The sequence below is a fragment of the Hyperolius riggenbachi genome, chromosome 1, assembly GCF_040937935.1.
Source record: "Hyperolius riggenbachi isolate aHypRig1 chromosome 1, aHypRig1.pri, whole genome shotgun sequence".
NCBI lineage: Eukaryota > Metazoa > Chordata > Amphibia > Anura > Hyperoliidae > Hyperolius > Hyperolius riggenbachi.
Genome location: NC_090646.1, coordinates 522,226,290 through 522,249,610, shown reverse-complemented (window position 1 = coordinate 522,249,610; position 23,321 = coordinate 522,226,290). Strand labels below are relative to the sequence as shown.

Sequence of the window (23,321 nt, the reverse complement as noted above, 5' to 3'; positions counted from 1 at the left end):
AAAAAAAAACAGAGACGAAGCACCCTCATGTATTTTACTACTGTACATTTATCAGTGAGACATGGCAGTAAACACTTACCCTGCTTTTAGTTTTATCCTTCTCTGCTCAATCTGCCTGTTATCAGCTTTAATAAGAATCCTCGACTGAGCATTCAGTCTAGGTTTGACCTGGAATCATTATAGCTGAGTCAGTCTTCTGTGAAGTCTTTTCAAGCCCGCCCCTCCTGGCTCAGCTTTCCTGCTTTGCATACTCAGAGCTCTGATGACATAGGAGGGGCTGCTCTGCTGAGAAAGAAGCTCTGAATAACAGACAAGTGTGGCTGCTGTGTGATCTGTGTGCACTGTGCAGTCATCATTATTATCTGTGCAGTTTCATTCCTATGAGAAACACTTCCTACAGACAGCCACACAACATACCAGAATAATAAAGTTAAAAGCACACAGATGAAAGGCTGCAGCAGCAGCCCTACTTGTCTATAGTTTCATAGAGCCTAGACAGCACATCCAGAAAAACTCATAACCCGGAAGCAGAAGGGATATGAGCCGGTGGCCATATTGGATTTTTCCTGGAGCGATAATGGATAAAAAACACTCAAAAAGGGCACACCAGAGTGGCGAAATTATGAGGTAGAGCATTTATTCTTTACAAGCTATTGACTAATATGTTTATATTGTGTGAAAAGTTCATCTCTGGTTCTCTTTAAACCCCCCTAGTGACCAGGCCATTTTTTACTTATCAGACCACTGCAGCTTTAAGGCCTCGTTGCAGGGCTGTACAACTCAGCACACATGTGATTCCCCCCCCCCCCCTTTTTCTGCCCAGCAACAGAGCTTTCTGTTGGTGGGCGAGGATCGCTCCCAGGATTTTTATTTATTTACTTTTTTATTAATATTTATTTCTTTAATTTTCTAATAAATATACCTATTTTTGCTTTATTTTTTTATCCCTCCCAGCCCCCGCCAGCCAATCAGTGCGATCGGCTGTGATAGGCGTCAGCTTATGACAGTACAGCATTGCCGTAGATTGCAGCGCTGTACAGACTAAATAAACGGCAGTCTAACAGACTCCTATCGGCGATCGCCGCTTGGAGACTGATGGTGGAGCGGAGCTCGGTCATCCAAGCAGAGATGCGCGCGCATCGGTGTGCGATCTCCTGCAAAACGCCCCCAGGATTGCACACCGATCTGCGTTAGGTGGTCCTGGGGCTGTCGCCGTGATCACACCCATCGACGTGATGTGGTCCTCAAGTAGTTAAGGCCTCTTTTAAACTGTAGGCTGAAAAAAAACAAACCTGATGTGTTTTAACTGATCCATATCAGTGCATTTGGAAAAAGCTTCAGTTTTTCAATGTACAGTGTGAAAGAGTTATAACTGAAAGCAACTGATTCAGTGTAAGGGCTCGTTTCCACTAGTGCGGCGTGCGTCTCGTAGACGCACGCCGGCACTGAGCGGGTGGGCGGGATCGCAGGCGATTCCCATCAGCCGTGCCATGCACGGCTATGGGAATCGCAGCCTCCGCCGCGAATTCTGTGGGGGTTTCCGGCCGAATCGCTACTGCAAGCGATTCGGCCGGCAGCGCCGTTGTCCCCTATGGCAGAGTTTCCCCGCGCGATTTGCCTGCGGGGAAACTCTGCGGATTCGCGGCCGTTTCCGCGAGAGTGGAAACGGGCCCTCAAAGGACCTTGAGGCTTCTTTTACCCTAAGTTCATTGCTTTCAGTTATAACTGAAAGGACAAATGGTGTGCAGCTCAGTTGAAGTTAAAGTGAACCTCCGGACTAAAAATCTACTCAGCAGAACTGAAAGGGCTTGGTGTTTCCTTAACAGTTTCACAGCATCAGAACTTTGTTTTTCTTACCAAAGCATCATTTTAGCTGCATTTTTAGCTAAGCTCCACCCATCAAAGAAAAAAAGCCCAGGCTTTTTTCCCCTGATGCTGTGCAGAGCATGATGGGATTTTCTATGTTGTTATTCACGTTGCCTAGGAACTGGGAGAGGTGCTCAGGACACAGGACAGTTGGAACTGTGACTCATGCTCCCTGTCACCTCCTTTCAACCAAAAAGATGGCTGCTATCATGAAATCAAACATTTGCCTGTTCTTTTAAAACAGTGTGGGTAAGAGATTATATTACCTATCTGTTTTAATTAACATAACTAATGTAACTTAATGGCAGTATGTTTGTTTAGACTGGAGTTCCTCTTTAATGTTCAGACTTTCCTATGACTCAGCTCACATTGGGCTTGATTCACTAAGACAAATAGCATGCCTTATCCCAGTTAACACACCTTATCAGAGATAACACGCCTTACCCAAATTAACACTCTTTTATCAGATATAACACTCCTTATCAAAGTTAACATGCCTTATCAGAGTAGCATAGCAAGCACTGCAAACTTATGCCTGCTAATTGGCAATGATGAGATCTCCACTCGTCCTGCCCTGAGCCCCTGCAGGTTTGTAGCGGTAGCTGTGCTACTCTGATAAGGCATGTTAACTTTGATAAGGAGTGTTATCTCTGATAAGGAGTGTTAACTTGGATAAGTCGTGTTATCTCTGATAAGGCGTGTTAACTCGGATATGGCAAGCTATTTGTCTTAGTGAATCATGCCCACTGTATGCATTTAAGGTACTTACGTATTAAGTCATCCAGCAGAACGGCTTGGCTGTTAAAGTACCCCTGAACCGTTTATTAAACTACATACTTAATGCTTCTTTCACTTGTGATGCTGTGACATATGCACAGCATATTCCTCCCGCTCCAGCACCCCCTGTGCCCTCCAAACACCCAACACCCCCCCCCCCCCCCCGCACTCTGCTCAGATGAAATATTCAACTTGAGCAAAACGTCAATGATGGGCGGAGAGGAAGTGTCAGTACTTCCTCCTGTCTGCCTGTCCTTAGTCCTGCCCCCTCCACTTGCTGCTAATGGTTACTATGTTGTGTTGCAGTACAAAGTGTGCTGGGGAGCTGCGCTGAGTGTGGTCTTGTGGTAATTAAGGTCAGAACGATAGTGTACTAGTAGCTGTATTAGTACATCGTTCTGACCTTAATTACCACAAGACCACACACAGCGCATCTTCTCCATGCTGTGTGCAGTAATAGAACACAGGAACAAATAGTGGTGAGTGGAGGGGGTGGGACTAAAGACGGGTAGAGAGGAGGAAGAACTGACATTTCCTCCCTACCCATTATCCACGGCTAGCAGAGCAGGAAACACGGGGGGGGGGGGGGGTGCTTGAGAGGGAGGATGGTGTTGTGACATATTGTCCCAGCACCACAACTAAAGCAGCATTAAAGTATAATTTAAAAAATGGTTCAGGGGTACTTTAACCTCCCTAGCGGTATGGACAGAAATGTCCGTTCAAAAAAACATGCTGTGAACAGTATAAACATGCATACACATCAATACTCTCCTGCACTGTATACTAGACCCTTGTTTGACACATTTTGGCAAGTTACAGGGAAAAAAAAGTTTTAAAAATAAATTTTATCACTGTTTGCACAGAAATCCTGGGGAAATTGAACGCTGGGAAGGTTAAACATACTGTAAAAAAGTGTAATGTGTTCCTTGAGAAGCTGATACATCACAAATCAGCTGCTCCATTCCCTTCAGTGTCTCTGTTCCGTTCAGTTACTCACAGCTTGTAACCTCGATCACTAGAGGTGTTGTGGTGGTTCTTAGTGGAGGAAAGAAAAAGTTCATATGAATTTACAGTGCATTAATTGCCATTTATTGTCAAAGAAATGTGTTTACTCTTTTTAAATCATAATCACTACACAAACTGCCCAAATGACCCTGATAAAAAGTTTACATACCCAAGTTCTTAATACTATGTATTGCCCCCTTTAACATCAATGACATCTTAAGGTCTTTTGTGTAATGTAGTGGAAAGAGGCTATGCTGTAGTGAATGACGGTGGCATCGAGGCAATACTGAGTTGTGAGAGGGGAGTAGAGGTGATGGTAAGAGATTAGCATGGGGGCTAACACTGGAAGAAGGGGCTTGTGGCCTGGGCAAGCGTTGTGAGGTTGGGGAGGGGTGGCATAATGTAAAGTTTACAGTAGGACTGCTGGATATCTAGTTACACCCTTAGGAGTAGCCTTCAAACACTGGATCAGCAGAGCCTGTAAGACAAGACAACTGCTCTATCCCTCTCTGATAACCATCCACTTTCACAAACTGTCTGTCCACCAATGCTCTCTCCTACTGTTTGTTGGACCCTGCTCTCTGTCCCCGGCCCCTCCCTCACTGACCACTCTCTATTGACCAACGTTCTCTATGTACCACCATTCCCTTGCTATACTGTCTCTCAGCTGCCACAACTCTCTCATCATCACGGTTTACTTTGGTGTGGACAGTACAGAATGACCAGTGGCACACTATGAAATATAAATAGGGTTTAAATTAGGGGTTCCCATTAGGTAGATCGTGATTTACTGGTAGATCACAAAGGAGTTTCGGGTAGATTCCACACTGCCCATCTGAGTGACATACAGGTCATGCTCTCTCTGACTTGGATGAGGTTAGCACGATATGCTGTCCTGAGGTGTTCCACAGCAGTGTAGAGGATTATGATGTTGCAAGGAAGGGAGTAATACATTTAGAAACATTGGCCCATATGTAATTAACATTTTTTCCTGAGTTTTCTCCTAGGTTATATTTTTACACCTTGTTAATATGCGGTATATGTAGGTAGATTCTACCAGGTAGATCATTTTCAATTCATAATTTTCGAAGCAGCTCATAAGCTGAAAAAGTGCGGGCTCCTCTGGTTTAAATGCTGGAGTCTACCAAGATAACATAGACACTGATTTAAAGAGGAACTCCAGTGAAAATAATGTAATAAAGTGCTTAATTTTTACAATAACTATGTATAAATGGTTTAGTCAGTGATTGCTCGTTGTAAAATCTTTCATCACTCTGATTTACATTCAGACATTTATCACATGGTGACATTTTTACTGCTGGCAGGTGATGTCACTGAAAGGAGATGCTGTCAGAAACAGCTATTTCCTACAATGCAACAAGGCTCCCACAGTGTGATGTCAGGATCTCAGAGCTGTGAGGTGCTGACATCACACTGTGGGAGGGGTTTCACCCCAAAATCAGCCATACAGAGCCCCCTGATGATCCATTTGAGAAAAGCAATAGATTTCTCATGGGAAAGGGGGTATCAGCTACTGATCGGGTGAAGTTCAGTTCTTGGTTATGGTTTCTCTTTAATGATCAGCAGCTATGCTTAGGGATGAAGTTACCATTTTGAGAAATGTTTGTGCATCAAGAAGAGGTTCATAAGATTGAACAGCTCAAAATGGCGCAAGGAAATTTGGGCGCACCATGCGCTGCCAAAGGTCGTAATGTGAATTATGACTATAGTGGCACTCAGACAGTAATTTGGGTGCCTTCAAAAGATAGAGCCCAAATTACTTTAAAAACAGCGTAATTCCACTGGCAGCAATAGCTGGCAGCTGAATTATGTCTGGTTAGGAGCAAATCAATACATTGCAAAATTAGAAATTAGAAAATAGATCAAGAAAAGATTGATATATTCTGTGTATTGATCCACCAAAAGGCTGTGGGTCATTTTCCTTACTACGGACAGACATGAAAAACATGACAGCACCAACTGCCATTATCTATAAACACACCTACTAACCATGTGATAAGCTTGGATGTTGTTTTTTATATGTATACTGTGGGAGGGGGTTCACCACAATGTCAGCCATACAGATGTCCCTGACAATCTGTTCTAGAAAAGGAAAAGATTTCTCCTGGGAAAGGGGGTATCAGCTACTGATTGGGGTGAAGTTCAATCCTGGGTTAAAGTTCCTCTTTAAAATAACCTGCTAGAAGCACTCATGGACAGTGCTGACTTCCTGGATTCTCAGTATATGCTGCACCTCACAACTGGGATTTGGGTGCACCCTCTGCTGATGCTACTCTTATATGTATGTAGACAGCAGTAGTCAACATTCCCCATTTGTAGGCTGCCCTGCACTATATAAGTAATATATGCTGTAGCACCATATGGACAGAAGCGATATATGGCCTGGGGCCCCCTAGCAGTTCTTTAGAAGCGTTTGCTGATCACCGACAATGGGCAAAGCGCTATGGCAGTGGAACCCTACGAGGTTGGTTCCACTGCAACGCTTGTGTTTGGCGATTGAGCTGCAGCATTTTTGGAGCGATTCCAGAGCGTTCTGCAGGGCCAAATTTGTGATCACTCTGGCTATAGCTGTAAAATTGCATGATTTTGTATATTGCTGGTGCTTTGCAATCTGTCGCAAGGCTCCAACAGTGGGTACTAGGCCTTGCATAGCCTGTAGCCTTATGGCTGGCTATACACAGGCTATTTATTTGGAAGTTTGAGCAGACACCTTTTTATAATTATTTGAACATAAATAAGAATAGACCTCTTTCAATATTTGTGACACTCCTGGAATTTTAGGTGACTAATTTTGACTAATTTGCGACATTTTTGTGTAAAGTAACAAGAACAGATATGTATGTTATAGATAGTAAACACACTGTACTCTAAAAATGATTGTGCTGGTAAAATATTTCTTTGGGCCTCTCACATCCATGTATTTACATCAGTACACGTGTTTTACTTGCATTCATACAGCCCAAACTGTGCACACATGCTCACATTTTCTATAAGAAACGCTAGTTTCCTAAACATGCTTTCAAATAGTTAAAAATGCACATTATTTCCTTTTAATAAATTTCAGCTACTTTAGAAGCACACATACAGTAAGGGTCTGTCTTTGCTTTTGTAAACATGTTTGCACATCAGTAATCTCAGGCCTGGTTCACACAGGCTTTCAGTGGCAGCGCATTTCACTAAATGTTTCCCTGCAAACATCAGGTATCAGTTCCTATTATTCAGTAAGCGCATCACGTTTTGACCCCTACAGGGGAACACAGAAGTGCTGATTAGATCAGGCCAAACGAAATGATGGGGTGGAGCATGCCGTTTTGCAGGGACGATGGGAAAAGCCAGTACCAGCATTTAAAAAGAGCTGTTCATTCATTTGAATTAACGATTTGTGCCGTTTCAATGCCAGTGTGAACCAGCCCTTAAAGAGAATTTGTTAGAAACAAAATTGCCCTATGGGGTACTTACTTCAGGAGGGGTAGGCCTCTGGATCCTAATGAGGCTTCCCCCGTCCTCCTCCGTTCCAGTGCTGCCGGCCGCCGAAGATCTGCTGGGGTTCCAGGATCATAACAATCTTGTGTGAGCCTCCCGCGCAGGTGCAGTAGCGGTTTTCTTTCAGGCTCAGGCGGAAATAGCTCAGTCCGAACAGATGCGCTTTACTGCGCATGCACAAACACCGCACGCCTGCGCAATAGAGTGGATCCGATCAGGATGGACTATTTCTGCCAGAGCAGAAGGAAAACCACTACTGCGCCTGCACGGGAGGCTCACACTAGATTGTTGTGATCCTGAAGCCCAGCACCGCTGACAAGCTTTTCTGTGGCTGACAGCGCTGAAACGAAGGGACTTAGGACGTTAGGGGAAGCTTCATTAGGATCCAGAGGCTTTCCCCTAAGTACCTTATAGGGGCACTTTTTTTCTTACAGATTCTCTTTACCTAATGACCGCGTCACGCCAATGGGCATGACCGCGGCGGCAGCTCAAACGCCAATTGTTGTTAAGTCCTGGAGGTGTGGTATCCCAGGGAACGGTCGCGCGCATGTGCGATCGTTCCCTCCAGGTTTCACGGAGCTCCACTCCGTGATCAGCCTGCTGGCCGCCAATCACGGCTAACAGGCTGTTTGTAAACTAAAGGGGAAAGAAATCCCCTTTGTTTACATCCGTACAGCACTGCGGTCTCCAGCAGCGCTGTACGAGATAGGCGATCCCCGGCCTCTGATTGGCCGGGGTTCCCCATCCTCTCATAGGCTGATAAAAAACAGTGTTATTACTTGCGCTCAACAGATCAGTTATGGCCCTTTTTAATGCACCCGGTGCGGCTCTCTTGTACTGGATGGAGCCAGTTACTGTAGAAACAAGAGGGTAGGGGGGAGACAGAGAGCGCTCCGATGGTGCATTAACCAAGTATTACTTTGCACACTTTAAAATAATTAGACTTACAATGTCTTAGTAGCTGTATGGCGTTTCTCGCTCAAATCGTCCGGTGGTTGTTCTCAGCCTAATCCAGCCTGGCCAGGGCTGGCGGTGTAGATGGTAACACTAGGGAACGACCGTCCGGGGAGAGCAGCGCCTAGCTTCTGCCACCTTACGTCACTACCGGTTTCGGCGAAAAACCACGCCTTCCTCAGGTGACCTTTGCAGCAGGCGGCTGGGTCTATATAGACGCGCCCTCATGGCAACTGTTGCCAGTGGGCGGCAATTAAAATTCAACCAACTTTATTATAACAACTTTAAAAAGCATTTTTACGTGAACCATTACTAACTTAAAAACTGACAGCTCCTAGATATTAAAGGAACAACATCCAAATATAAACATCCTATAGCTAGATGGCACTCTGCATCCCTGCCAACTGTCACAGGACTATACATATATATATACACATACATATCTTTGGGGTACTTCTTATCACTATGCACATTCATCGCTATCTCGTCGCCACAGCAATGTCTTTTCAGACCTTACTGAGGACTAGAAAAAAAGGAAACTCATAAAAATATATAAAAAATATATATATAAAAAATGTGTAAAAAAATATATGTAGAAACATGTATTTGTGCGAGGTTCAAGGTGATCACACAGGTCATTCACGTGCTTTCTATTCCTTGATTTACACTGATTTGCAGGTACAGGGAGAGGTTTTAACCCTTTTTTGCAAGAGAACCCCCACCAGATACATCTAGGTATATTAAAATATTTCTGCTCAATAAAAAACTTAAAAAGTACATAAGAACAGGTCCTGCATTAGGGCTCAGACAATATTTAAACACTACCCTGGACCGTATAATAAATCCTAAATAATATTGTTAATCCCTGATTCTTCAATTCTCGGAAGGAAAGGTTAAGACCTTACTGCAGGTAATATTCTATATATTCAGCAATCACCTTCCAACCCAATCTACCTTCAACATTTAGCTGATCCCAACAGGACTGGACACTAAAAAACTTAACTCTAGAAAACTATCAACCAGCAGACAACACTTGCTACTGGTATATCGTACATGGATGGAAAACATTGGTTAGGTCAGATTCTTCTTCTTTTTTATCGTCATTAGTGCTGTGATATTCCGAGATGGCTGCATGGATAGAGTCCTCCTTATAGCCTTTCTCTTTAAATTTGGTTTTTAAGATGTTTGACTGTTTTTCATAGTCTGTGTCCTGACTACAATTCCTCCTGATGGAGCACATATGACCATTTTTGACCGCAGTAGAGTCTGATATGAATGCTGGAGTTAGTGCTTTATTCACAATACAATAGCCTTGTACCATGTGTGATCACCTAAATACATTAGTATACCGATTATTAATAGTGGAATATACCTGATAGCTTATGATAATCCGCAATGTTTTCCATCCATGTACGATATACCAGTAGCAAGTGTTGTCTGCTGGTTGATAGTTTTCTAGAGTTAAGTTTTTTAGTGTCCAGTCCTGTTGGGATCAGCTAAATGTTGAAGGTAGATTGGGTTGGAAGGTGATTGCTGAATATATAGAATATTACCTGCAGTAAGGTCTTAACCTTTCCTTCCGAGAATTGAAGAATCAAGGATTAACAATATTATTTAGGATTTATTATACGGTCCAGGGTAGTGTTTAAATATTGTCTGAGCCCTAATGCAGGACCTGTTCTTATGTACTTTTTAAGTTTTTTATTGAGCAGAAATATTTTAATATACCTAGATGTATCTGGTGGGGGTTCTCTTGCAAAAAAGGGTTAAAACCTCTCCCTGTACCTGCAAATCAGTGTAAATCAAGGAATAGAAAGCACGTGAATGACCTGTGTGATCACCTTGAACCTCGCACAAATACATGTTTCTACATATATTTTTTTACACATTTTTTATATATATATTTTTTATATATTTTTATGAGTTTCCTTTTTTTCTAGTCCTCAGTAAGGTCTGAAAAGACATTGCTGTGGCGACGAGATAGCGATGAATGTGCATAGTGATAAGAAGTACCCCAAAGATATGTATGTGTATATATATATATGTATAGTCCTGTGACAGTTGGCAGGGATGCAGAGTGCCATCTAGCTATAGGATGTTTATATTTGGATGTTGTTCCTTTAATATCTAGGAGCTGTCAGTTTTTAAGTTAGTAATGGTTCACGTAAAAATGCTTTTTAAAGTTGTTATAATAAAGTTGGTTGAATTTTAATTGCCGCCCACTGGCAACAGTTGCCATGAGGGCGCGTCTATATAGACCCAGCCGCCTGCTGCAAAGGTCACCTGAGGAAGGCGTGGTTTTTCGCCGAAACCGGTAGTGACGTAAGGTGGCAGAAGCTAGGCGCTGCTCTCCCCGGACGGTCGTTCCCTAGTGTTACCATCTACACCGCCAGCCCTGGCCAGGCTGGATTAGGCTGAGAACAACCACCGGACGATTTGAGCGAGAAACGCCATACAGCTACTAAGACATTGTAAGTCTAATTATTTTAAAGTGTGCAAAGTAATACTTGGTTAATGCACCATCGGAGCGCTCTCTGTCTCCCCCCTACCCTCTCATAGGCTGATGCCTATGAGAGGCGGAGATCAGGACGGATGGCCGTCCTGTTCAATCCTGCAGGCGGAGGAAAGGGAGGAAGGAGAGGGAGGGGGACAGAGCAAGAGAGAGCCTCTATGAGCCCCCCCCCCCCAAAAAAAAAGTGCAGCAGCGATCGGACACCTCTGGCGGCATGTCCCCTTAGGGACAAAAATAAGAGGTGAGTCCGATCGCTGGGCTCCCAAGCTGGGCTGTGCAGGAGGCTGAAAAGCCTGCACAGCCCAGTGCAGCAAAAAGGGCCTGGTGTTTAGGGGGGTTTAAGGCCTAGGACCCTTAAGTGGTTAAAGAGAACCCGAGGTGGTTTTATGGAAAGCAGATGTTCTCTGCCTCATGACATGCCTCTGGGTCTCCACACTGCCACTCTCTGCCCCCCCACTGCCGCGCTATAGCCCCCGGAGATTAGCAACAATATTTGTTGCTATCTCGGAGGTAAACGTGGGAGATTCCCTGTTCAAAACACCGACCAGGGGCATTCCTGCAGGGTTTCCAGAGCTGCCATTGGGCAGCTCTCCGTGACCGCACCCCCTGCCACTCCACCACCTCCCTGCACACTGTGAATAATAGAATGAATCTCTCATTCCAGCGTCACGACCCAGAGGTCACGAAAGTGAAAGTGGGCCATTGCGGCCCACAGGAGCGGTGGTTTTGGAGGCTACCTGATCCGCTCAGCCCCCCGGATCAGGTAGCCTATTTTTTTTTTTTTTCATTTCATGAGCCCACTTCAGGCTCTCTTTAAAGCGGAACTGTAGATTCCTATTAAACACATTGTTTCACTTACCTGGAGCTTCCCCAAGCCCCCAGCAGCCGTCCTGTCCCGCGCCGCTCCTCGACAAGCCTCCGTTCTCCCGCCGCCAGCTACTTTCAGTTTCGCCGCCGGGCCACTGCGACTGCGTGGCTCTGGCCACGCGCATCCTTTCTTCGCGTTCCCTGCTATTGCAGAGGGGAACGCGAAGAAAGGATACGCTTGGCAGGGCTGTGCTGGCATCGACTTACAAGTCGAGGTACAGAACGGAGCGGCGGCGGGGGAACGGAGACTCGGCGTGGGACAGGACAGCTGCTGGGGGCTTGCAGAAGCCCCAGGTAAGTGAAACAATGTGTTTAATTTGAATCTACAGTTCTGCTTTAAAGAGGAACTGCAACCAAGAATTGAACGTCATCCCAATCAGTAACTGATACCCCTTTTCCCAAAATATATCTTTACCTTTTCTTAAATGGATCACCAGGGGGCTCTGTATGGCTGATATTGTGGTGAAACCCCTCCCACAGTGTAATGTCAGCACCTAGGTACTGACATCACACTGTGCTGACATCACACTGTGGGAGCCTTGTTGCATTGTGGGAAATAACAGCTGTTTTCCACTCACCAATGTGATAAATGTCAAAATGTAAATCGGGGAGAGGAAAGATTTTAGAATGGGCAAACATGGACTAAATAATTTAGAAATAATTGTTGTAAAAATTAAGCACTTTTTCATTACTTTTTTCACTGCAGTTCCTCTTCAAGCAGAACTGCCATACATCTGTATGTGGCTTTTGTGAATCTTGTGAATATGGTGTTTTGACCTGCAGCATTTGCACCTGGTTTAAACACAAATGAGTTTAAATACAAATGTGCGAATTGGATGCAAATGTTCAAAAACATCAGCAGTGCCTACTGAGTATATTCTGAGAATATTTGCTGCATGCTTCTGATGCTAATGTTAAACACAAAAAAACACTTGCATAAGTAACTGAAACACAAGCGCTGTGTGTGTCTTTCAAGGCATTTAGGGAACTGAACCTAAATACTAAATAGCATATATATATATATATATATATATATATATATATATATATATATATATATACTGAAAATACACTGGTAACACATAGATATGATGAATGGGCTCCAGAATAATAAATATGCTGTTTTCAGATACAGTTTAGCCATACTGCTTCAGTGTAAACGATGAATATTTGTTATTTAAATGTTTACAATTGCATATTTCTACAAGCAAATAAGGGCCCTAGAATGTCGTTTTGCAAAAAAATATTCCAATAAGTCATAGAAAGGTTTTGATTCTTGTTTAACTTAATCAGTCATCAGTAATTATTTTGTATATCTTTGTTTTATTTGTCAAAATATCCTTTCTAGAAACTGGCCCAGGCAGAGCAGGAATTAGTACCGGTATATTATTTAGTAAATACTCCAGGCAGCAAGGGCCATTGTACAGCCCAGCACAAGCTGTTCTGCTCAGTATATGCAGTATATAGCAGCAGAGAGGCAGGCTGAGTGTACAACCCCCCTGCACAGGCTGCCACTCTTAATATATGCAGCATATACCACCAGACAGCCAGTAACTGTGCACACCCCTTTGCACAGGCTGCCCTTCTCAATATATGCATGGTATATCACAAGACAGCGAGGGACTGTGCACACCCCCTGCACAGACTGCCCTGCCCTCAGTATATGCAGCCTATACCAGCAGACAGCTGAGGAGGGAGGGGAGAATTTATTATCCCACAGCATCTCAAACCACACATGTTAATTGAATTGCACATTCCCTCCCTCTCTCCTAGGCTGAATCGATCCACACGTGACGTCACTATTGATAAGTTTTGCGGAAAAAAAAATCAAGTTCTTGCAAATCAGTCCCGGGGTGACCCGGAGACTTGAGGAAAAGGCTGCTGCACTTTGGGGATTACAAACAATGCACTCTTCTGAATGGGTGGCTTTGAATCAGCGAAACAGGATTAAGTGACGAGGGGGAGAGGAGAGACTGGTCCACCCCGGAGATTGAGTCCAGCCTGTGTGAGGTGGGAGAGGAAAAAAAAACCCTACACAGACAATATCGCTTCAATATCCCCCAAGATGGCTACTAATGTGGGATCAATGTTCCAATATTGGAAGAGGTTTGATCTGCGACGGCTGCAGGTAGGTGCAGGGGATGCTGTCTTTGGGGTTGTGGGGTACATAGACGTAGGGGACCGGGTTGCAGGGGCGGTGGTGGAGTGGGAGGAGGGAAACTGGTGGATTGATAACGTATTAGGAATTGATCTTCTCTTTGCCTTTGTTCAGTTCAGTCATTGATTCAGCAGCAGCTGTAGAGAACAGTGTGCAGCCATGGAGCTGTGTGTGTGTCTGACTGAGCTGGGCAGCCAAATAGCAGATACTGGGAAGCACAAGAGTTTCACAGACCCCTTGGCAATGAAGTGGTGATTCAGTACATGAGGGTTTGGCATGCCCAGTCTTAAGGAGTGCTTTTCCTGTGCCTGCCTGGTACACCGGTGACAGATGCTCTAGTGAACTACAGCTGTGTCTGGAGCTGCAGACTCAATTTTAAAGAGCTCCTTGACCCTCATTGTCTCTTAATTCTGCTAGCTCATGTTGTAACTTAACCAAGATACAGGAGGACACTTATGTTTCTGGGATCATGTGAGTGGGAATCGTTTCTCTGAGGCATATTCTGATTTAATTTTAAAATACAGTTCTGGGCATCCTACACTTCAGTGTGTTTCATGCAGATGGTACACAGTCACTCTGAAGAGAAGAATTGTGGGATATTTTGTTATGATACTTGCCTTAGTGTCTATGATAAAACTTGAATTTATGACAGACCCTAAGTATTTGGCTGAGTAAAAGCCTAGATTTTGAAAGAAGGATCTGTAGCATTACATTTGGCTAAATGTGGAGCTGCAGGTTAATCATTCACTGCCATCCATCTAATATTGCACATGTGATCTCTTTAAAGTTGCAGAAGCCTTGCTATAATTTATTGCCAAAAATACACATCACGTGAAAACACTGTTCTTCAAAAACCTCAACATATCATCCGGTACAAGACTGTAAGTTTACCGCCCATTGGGGCAGACATTGAGACCAGTCAAAGGAAGATTGGAGAAAAACTGGAGCAAAAGTGGAGCAGATGCTCAGAGCAAGAATTCTGAGCGATCATTCTGAACAGCTACTTCACTTTTCCTCCTGACTTGCACCACTTTTTACTCCTGTACTTGAATTGGTTAAATCTGCCCTTTTGTTTCCAGCTGCAAACATCTTAGCATGTGAATGGGTATCACTACTCTTATCCCAGGTCCTGAACTCAGGCTTGTTTTCATGTCAGAGGAACATGGCTTTAACTCTTTCCTTGCCTGGCTGTCCACAGCCTTTTGCCATGCGCTGCTGAAGAAGTTGTGTTACCTAGGAATGCTGAAGTTCATGTATTGATGGGAGAGTGAGCCGGATGATTGATGTTCACTACAGAGCTATATCTCTTGGACTACTCTGCTTTTCAGCTTGCATTAACTTAATATGCTTTGCTTGCTGCACTTTATACTGCTCTATGTTTGATGTTGCATCTGCCATCTAGTTACAAACTGTTTAACAGTCATAAGAACCATACAATATATAATTTGTCCTATGGATCTAATTAACCCGTTTAGCTTTACTTAAAAGAAACATAAACCACACAGGAAACCAGTATTTCTGATGACAGCTGTGTAGGCAATGCTTTTAATAAAGTTATGCATAGCCAATTAGCCATACAACTCTCTATGTTGTACATTAATATATATACAGTCTGATGTGTATAATATTACTCCACTTTAATTCATCTGTGAGCAGAGAACTAGCTGAAGCAACTTAATTGGAAAGGTGTGTGTGTGTGTGTGTGTGTGTGTGTGTGTGTGTGTGTGTGTGTGTGTGTGTGTGTGTGTACGTGTGTGTGTGTGTGTGTGTGTGTGTGTGTGTGTGTGTGTGTGTGTGTGTGTGTGTGTGTGTGTGTGTGTGTGTGTGTGTGTGTGTGTGTGTGTGTGTGTGTGTGTGTGTGTGTGTGTGTGTGTATAACCTATAGGTGAAATGTAATACTTGCAGAGGAGGCTCTTGTTTATGAATGTCTGCTTTGCACTTGCTGGCAGATATGGGAAACAGTAGCTGTATTCCCTGCTAATGTTTGTAAATCAGACCTGGGCATTCTCAGGGCAGGGTCTCTTTATATATGATTGATGTTCTGTAACATGAGGAATGACAAGAGCATGGCAAGCAGATATGTGAGAAAGCAGGAGCAGGTTCAGATGTGCTCTGGGCTGGCTGCGATCCTCCTATTGTTATTCAGGTCTGGAGGATTTCAACTTGCCCTGGTATTTGGATTCATTCATCCCTGAATGTCAGTTAACAACATTTTCATTAAGCAACTAATATTCAGTGCTCTAACCTTTACTCTGCAGGCTTTTAGTGCCGCGATTGGCTGCCTCTGTTTTTAAGCTTGCTGGAGCTATACATTTTATTAGATTAAAATGACCCCTTTCAGTCCTCTTTGGGTCACCTAATTCTGAATGCAGCTGTAGCGGTATTGGTCTGTGAAATTACCAATAAGGCTTTTGTTCTAATGTATAAAAAGAGCTGACCTGATGGCAAAGCCTTGGTGTGTATTTGCGTAATGCATATAGTATACCATCACCCCTTATTGTTTTCTGGTGGCTCTGCACATATACTAGAGGGAAAATGACTTGCATTGTTTAATCTCAAACTGCTGTGTAGCGGCTCATTTACATGGATATTAAACAAGCTTATCCCTCAAGGAAATCACAACATACAAATGCGTCGGAGAGGGACAAAACACACATAAGTTCCTTTTATTGAACAAAGAGTGTTCTATATCCAGCAATAACACTTTAAGGCTTTTAGGAAAATGACTTTTTTTTTTTTTTAATATCCCAACACAAAACTGCTGAGGTTCATGAGTACAAATGGATAACGTTCTGCTGATGGCTGATGTGCTGGCTGCTTGGCTGTTTATTAGAAAAGGATTGTGTTTTTACTAAGCCATAAAAAGCACAAATCACCACTTTTGAATGATGATCGTTTTAGGGTCTCGACTTGAGCTGATTTTAAAATTGTATGTGGATCATAGACGGGAAACGGGCAGATATTTAAAGAGACTTCTGTCTATCTATAGCTTCCATGCATAATTTCACTGACCATGGCCAATTAAATCATTTAAAGGTGCTGCTGATTCATTATTTCTGGCATTACTGCCTACTGATTCCTAAATTGGCATGACTGGCTCCAGACATTTATATTGGTAGGCTCATCCTGACTTGCTAAACATCTGCCATATGGTTTCCTGTGGCAGCAGGCTGTAATCAACATTAACCAATCAGAATTCATCCTGCAGCAGTGTAAGTAAACAGAAATCTCCTTTCACTTTATTCCAGTTCTGTGCACTGCCTTATTGCTTGTAGTTATTATTTACACACTCTACAGTATTGCTTATTTTATGAAAATGATGTTTTGCATACACCTACTTTTTATGGAAAACAGGTAAATAAATCATTTTGGTTGTGTGCATAGCCACACACTACACTCTCTATTCTAAGGTAGCTTCTACCTATGTTTACTGCATACAGCTGGTCACTTTACCCTACCCATGCAAGTTAGATGGCCATAGAATGTGCAGCTATAGCCACACCAGGGGTCCAACTACCTAATAATACAATACAATAACATTTGTACAGCTCTTTTCTCTTGTAGGACTTAAAGCGCATAGATATGTTTCAGATCAATACAGGGTTGCCGGCTGCACTGTGTTACAGAGAAAATAGTCCGGTTTTCATAACTCCCATGCTAAACAGCTGGCTTTTCATTTTGGACTTAAATGCTTACAGGGATGGAGATGTCCTGATTGGGTGTGGCAGGGAGTTCCAAAGTGTAGAGGCAGCATGACAGAAGGTTCTGTCTCCAAAGGTTTTGAAGTGGACTCTGGGGGTGACCAAGTTATTAGATCCTTCTGATCTAAGATTGGATTGGGGGTGGGGGGGGGGGTGATGCAGTTGCAACAAGTCCAACAAGGTATCCAGGGCCCAGTATTATGTACAGAGAAATTATTTCATATACAAATGTTTTTGTCATTGAGGTAAGCCACCTCACCTTTTTCTATTTTAGCTGTTTTTAATACAGTTTTATCCATTTTTGGGCACCTCTTTCCCCCTTCAGTTTTGATTAAATTCTACTGAACTGCAACATAAATTACTGCAATTTAGGCAGTGAAGGGCAAACAGTTTTGGACACAACCTACCATGGTGGATCACAGCCAACTAATGTTAAGTATCAGTCCAGATCACTTGAACAATGTACATTACTGTATATTCTGGCGTATAAGGCTACTTTTTAACCCTTGAAATTCTTCTGTAAAGTTAGGGGGTCATCTTATACGCCGGTAGTCATTGATACCGAGTGATACGTGATGCGCATACGCGACATGCTGATGTTTACGCGATGCTGATATGTGATGCGCAAAATGCTGATGTTTAATTACCGGTGCTGGAGATTCAGCGTCGCTGCATATGCTGGGGGGAGCTAACCACACCGCTCTGATAAACAGGGAAACAGAGAACTGACCAATCCGCTCAGAAAGAGGGAAAAGTGACCAATTCAACCAGTCAATCACCTGTATACTGTTATATACTGGGTACCACAGTGCAGCACCAGTATCTGTTCATACATGGCACCAGTATATGTTTTTTTTTATTTGTATTTGTTGTGCGTTGGAAGAGGGGTAGTCTTATACGGCGAGTATATCCCAAACTCTGTATTTTAACTGGAAATGTTGGGGGGTCGTCGTATACGCACAGACATCTTATACGCTGGAAAATACAGTATTTGGGAACCAAAAAAAATGTGCCTGAATTGGATCAGTATTTTATTTAGACACACACAATTAGTGGCAGGAAAAACTGTCTCAGACATCATGTATCGACCAGTTAAAGCACAGGTGTCAAACTCCAGTCCTCGAGGACCATATCCATGTCAGTGTTTAAGATGGACTGAGAAATAAAGAAATGTGTTCTACTTGATGTACCACACCTTTCCTGATTCAGTCACACTAATTAATGTGCAACAAGCAAACTGCAGCGAGTCCCTGTGGAATAGAACTAGTTAGGTCTATGTAGCCGGTGCACAATCCCTCTGTGGGTCACCACTCCACCACTCAATGAAGTAAATATGAAGGAGGCACTCAATTGGCTTCAAACTTGTGTTTTATCAAAACCCAGTAATACACTATTACTGGGATTTGGTAAAATGCAAGTTTGAAGCCAATTGAGTGCCTCCTTCATATTTACACCAATTAATGTGAGCTGTGCCAAAAATGTGTGAGGACATCAGCCCTTGAGAACTGGAGTTCAACACTTTGGAGTTAAAGCCTAACTAATGTCTTAAAATAAAAGCAAGTAAGTTCCCCCCTCCCCATTTCCAAGTGACCATCTTCCCTCTTTTCTAGGATAGTGTTTTTTTGCAGTGATCCTAGCTCCCCATTCATTCGAGCTAGGCTGCCTAAATAGCGCAAACTGTAAAATGAGACTTTTCAGTGGGAAAAAAACCTGAACCATTATGATCAAATAAGGGTAGTTTGGGCTTTGTCAGAGATAGGTCAGCCTCTAAACACTGTGATTAGCAGCCAGATAGTAACAAATTTGCTTTAGGACTTATTGTCACCAGTGAGACTGTTGCTCCTCATAAACATTGACGCCTTCAGTTACCTGTTCACTGAAAAAAGAAAATGTACATATGTTAAACAAATAAATTGAAGGAATTACAGATAATTCCTTTAATTCCTTAATGCCTTTATGTTGCCCCCCCCCCCCCCCCTTGACTAACTTATCCTCTTAGTTGTTCCATTTTATGCTGATCTGCAGTAGGCAGCCTTACCATAAAAGCACTGCCTTTTTATCAGTGGTACCTTATGCCACACACACAGTGACCTCTTTCCCCGCTTCTTTTTAACATGTGGTTGCAGCACCTACATGAGCACATTAAGTCCAAATAGTGGCATGGGGTTTCATGAAGGCTTCTAGGGTCACCATCATTGTGTTTCCCCAATGGCACTACTAACCATAAAGGGATGGCAGAAGCACGCACATCTATAAAGGATATACAGGTATATTAAATGGGAGGACTACTTGCAGCAGCGCAGTATCCCATATGACTTGTGCCTTATTGATGCTACAAAAATAAAACACTAGCTGGCCAGAATGGGAAGTAACTCCTAGCTTGTCAAAGAACTAGTCAGGCCAAAGCAGCTTAAACCCCACACTATTCTGAAAAGACTGACAATGACTTGAGAGGGACATTTCTTACAGCTTGTAGAAATGTACTCGCCTATTAAGAATATTTCAGTTATCAATGAAAGTAGAAAATATTTTTGAATCTCAATTCCATGGAAATATTTTTTTTTTCAACTTTGCTAGTTCCAAATAGTGTGGACAGGAGATAGTAGCTTTTTTTTATTGCTTTGATTCGTGATTCATTCTAGGATTTTTTGGGAAGTTAGTGCCTTAAATATGAAACTGTTAGCCTCAGACGCAAGACATGAAAGCTAGCAATCAAAAGAAAAAATAGTTTGGGATCCCATCTTCCCCACTCCACAGACATGTTTTATATGTTGCTATCTCTGTCTTTCTTGAAAAGATTTTCTCCTGTCCTGTTTGAGAAGTGATTTACATTCTTTCAATTGGAGACACGGGACAGCAATAAGAATACAAAATAGACTTCCCCTTACCACACTTTCCAAAAGTAAACTAATCATTTTCCAGGAATCAGGCTTCAAGTTTTTACATTATTGGCACAAATGAACCTACCCTAGTAGTGGATGCTGTACGTCTGCCGATGACAGCCTAGCGCCGCACCTTCGTCTGGCCTGCCAATTGCAAAGGAAATGTTTCAGACTAATGTGTACAGATGCTGGACTCAGTGGAACCATTTCAGCAGACAAAGTGAGCATTCAGCAGTTAAATTGTGAATCAGCACAGGTTGGAGATACCCTATATATGAAATGCTAACCTGCTGCTTGCACACCAAAATCTAGTGGATTGAGTTCTCAGTTGAAAATTATCATTTATTGGGCAGAATAGATAGTGAATGTGAGGCAAATGTTTGACAATCTGACCAGAGTATGAAATCTGGAGTTTAGGCAGTAGGAAAGGAGCAACGGTATTTTTCTGTAAAATGTTTGTTTACTTCTGTGTGGTCAGTTTCTTCGTGTAGAGGTATAGCAATAATTGCTAAATATGAAACAGCTTTCCTTTCCATTATTGCATGAATTCATACCTGAAGGATACATTGCCTGGCTGATTATTATGCAAATAGGTAAATATTATTATGTAGCCTCTTTCCTGAACGTGCTGGATTGCTTTACATCCTATATTACTAATGCAGTATTATTTTACTACTCTCAGTAATCCTCTCATTTTCATGATTTGGATGTTTCCAGTGCATTTCAATTTCTAAGTGTTCATTTCTGTGGTGTAAAAGATAATATTCTGGGGGTGATGGGCAGTAAAACCAGTGAGTAAACAATGTGAAGAAGAAGAAACGTTAGTGATGATTGCCTTGGATCTTTACTGAAAGATGTAAATATAGAATAAAGGGCCTACGGTACTTATGAGATCTGGAAACATTACTGCTTTTTGGTTTGTTGATCATCATTAGTCATTTGTTGCATATTGCCAGTCATTTTTACATGCGTTTAAAGCAGCAAAATGACATGCTGTAAAACTGAAGCTTTGTGTTCAAATGTTCGTTTATTGTCACCTAGCATAGGCCAAGTTTGTCAGCAGGCTTATTCTAGGTCAAGTTCATCACTGTTATTCTTAGATTTACAGTAATAGTTCTCCTTAATATAATTTTCCTAATCCCCCCCCCCCCCCCCCCATGTGCACAAAACCTCCCTCAAAGTGCACACCTCCTTATGGAAGAACAAGAGAGCCAAGTGTCTGCCAGAACCAAGCAGTTGTTTTGAGTGTGGGGCCCACCTCGTGAAGTACTTGCCCATTGTTGAAGGGCATACAGACTGGTATACTCAGCATGGAGGAAGGCCCAGTCTCTCACAGGCAGGATGGAATTTCTTGGCAGAGAGCCACCTCATTTTTTTTTTCATTCCTTTCAGCAAAAGCAGTGCTTACATCCATTGAGAACAATGGAGAACACCTGATTAAAAGCATTATGAAATAAGGAAGCAGGTGAAACTTTCTCACCTACGTATAAACATGTTGTGTGAAAGAATATAAATAAATAGCAGTATTATTATTATTTATAGTGCCGACATCTTCCGCAGCACTATACAGAGTATATTGTCACTTAAATGTACCTCAGAGGGGCTCATAATCTAATCCCTGCCGTAGTCATATGTCTATGTATGTATCATGTGGTGTATGTATGGTAGTCTAGGGCCAATTTAGGGGAAAGCAAGTTAACTTATCTGTATGTTTTTTGGATGTGGGAGGAAAACAATACCCGGAGGAAACCCACTCATACATGGGGAAAATATACAAACTCCATGCAAATAGTGCCCTGGCTGGGATTTGAACCGGGGACCCAGCACTGCAAGGCGAAAGCGCTAACCACTACGCCACCATGCTGCCCAAGTAGAGTTTAAATAATTTTTAAACTATAAAAAAGAAAGGAACATTCTGACAAGATTTTAGTCTCCCCTTTTGTATTTAGGTCCCATAAAGTAGGAGAGATCCTATGGAAAAATAGGGAAGGTTTGCCAAGATCAGTCCAAAGAAAATTGCAGTACAACTGATGCAGAGTAAATGTAGGGATAAACAGATGAGCAACTGTTCTGGTCCTGCTCCAATTTTTATTCCACGGATTTTGTAAAATCTTCCCCATTGTTGCCTGTGTCTTTATGAGCAATATGGCTTTAAATAACTTAGCTATTGTATCCCATTTAAAGCACACCCAAAGTGAGAGGACTATGGAGGCTGACATACTTTTTCCTTTCAAACAATGCAAATTGCCTGGCTGTCCTGCTGATCCTCTGCCTCTAATACTTTTAGTCATAGACTCTGAACAAGCATGTAGATCAGGTGGTCTGGCTGGATTAGCTGCATGCTTGTTTGAGGTGTGTGATTCAGACACTACTGCAGCAAAAGAGATCAGCAGGACGGCCAGGCCAGGAAGCTGGTATTGTTTTAAAAGGAAATAAATATGGCAGCCTCCACATCCCTCTCACTTAACCACTTGCCGACCGCCCACAGCCCATGGGCGGCGGCAAAGTGGATGCCTAAAGGACCGCAATACGCCTTCAGGCGGCGCGTCCTTTAGGCATGCCGGGGGAGCGATCGCGTCATTGATGACGCGCGCTTCCCCCGGCAACTGGCTCCGCCCACCCGCCGTAACATCCCGCCGGCCATACGGAAGCGCCGGCGGGATGTTAACCCCGCGATCGCCGCTACAAAGTGTATAATACACTTTGTAATGTATACAAAGTGTATTATACAGGCTGCCTCCTGCCCTGGTGGTCCCAGTGTCCGAGGGACCACCAGGGCAGGCTGCAGCCACCCTAGTCTGCACCCAAACACACTGATCTGCCCCCCCCCCGCCCACTGATCGCCCACAGCACCCCTCAGACCCCCCCCTGCCCACCCCCCAGACCCCTGTTTGCACCCAATCACCCCCCTAATAACCCATCAATCACTCCCTGTCACTATCTGTCAACGCTATTTTTTTTTTTATTCCCCCCCCCTGCCCCCTCCTGATCACCCCCCCACCCCTCAGATTCTCCCCAGATTCCCCCCCAGACCCCACCCCCCCTGTGTACTGAATGCATCTATCTTCCCTGATAACCTGTCAATCACCCGTCAA

At 43.2% G+C, this 23,321-nt stretch overlaps 1 protein-coding gene across 5 annotated transcripts in view; it reads left to right on the top strand.

Annotated features, from left to right (window-relative positions):
* CUX2 (cut like homeobox 2) overlaps nt 1–23,321 on the top strand; it is a 549,861-nt gene that overhangs the window by 10,851 nt on the left and 515,689 nt on the right. For all 5 annotated transcript variants that reach the window (XM_068245676.1, XM_068245662.1, XM_068245667.1 and 2 more), the window contains exon 3: nt 13,259–13,613. In XM_068245676.1, the coding sequence (XP_068101777.1) occupies nt 13,551–13,613 (63 nt within the window). In that variant the 5' untranslated portion in view covers nt 13,259–13,550. The remainder of the gene's footprint in view (nt 1–13,258; nt 13,614–23,321) is intronic.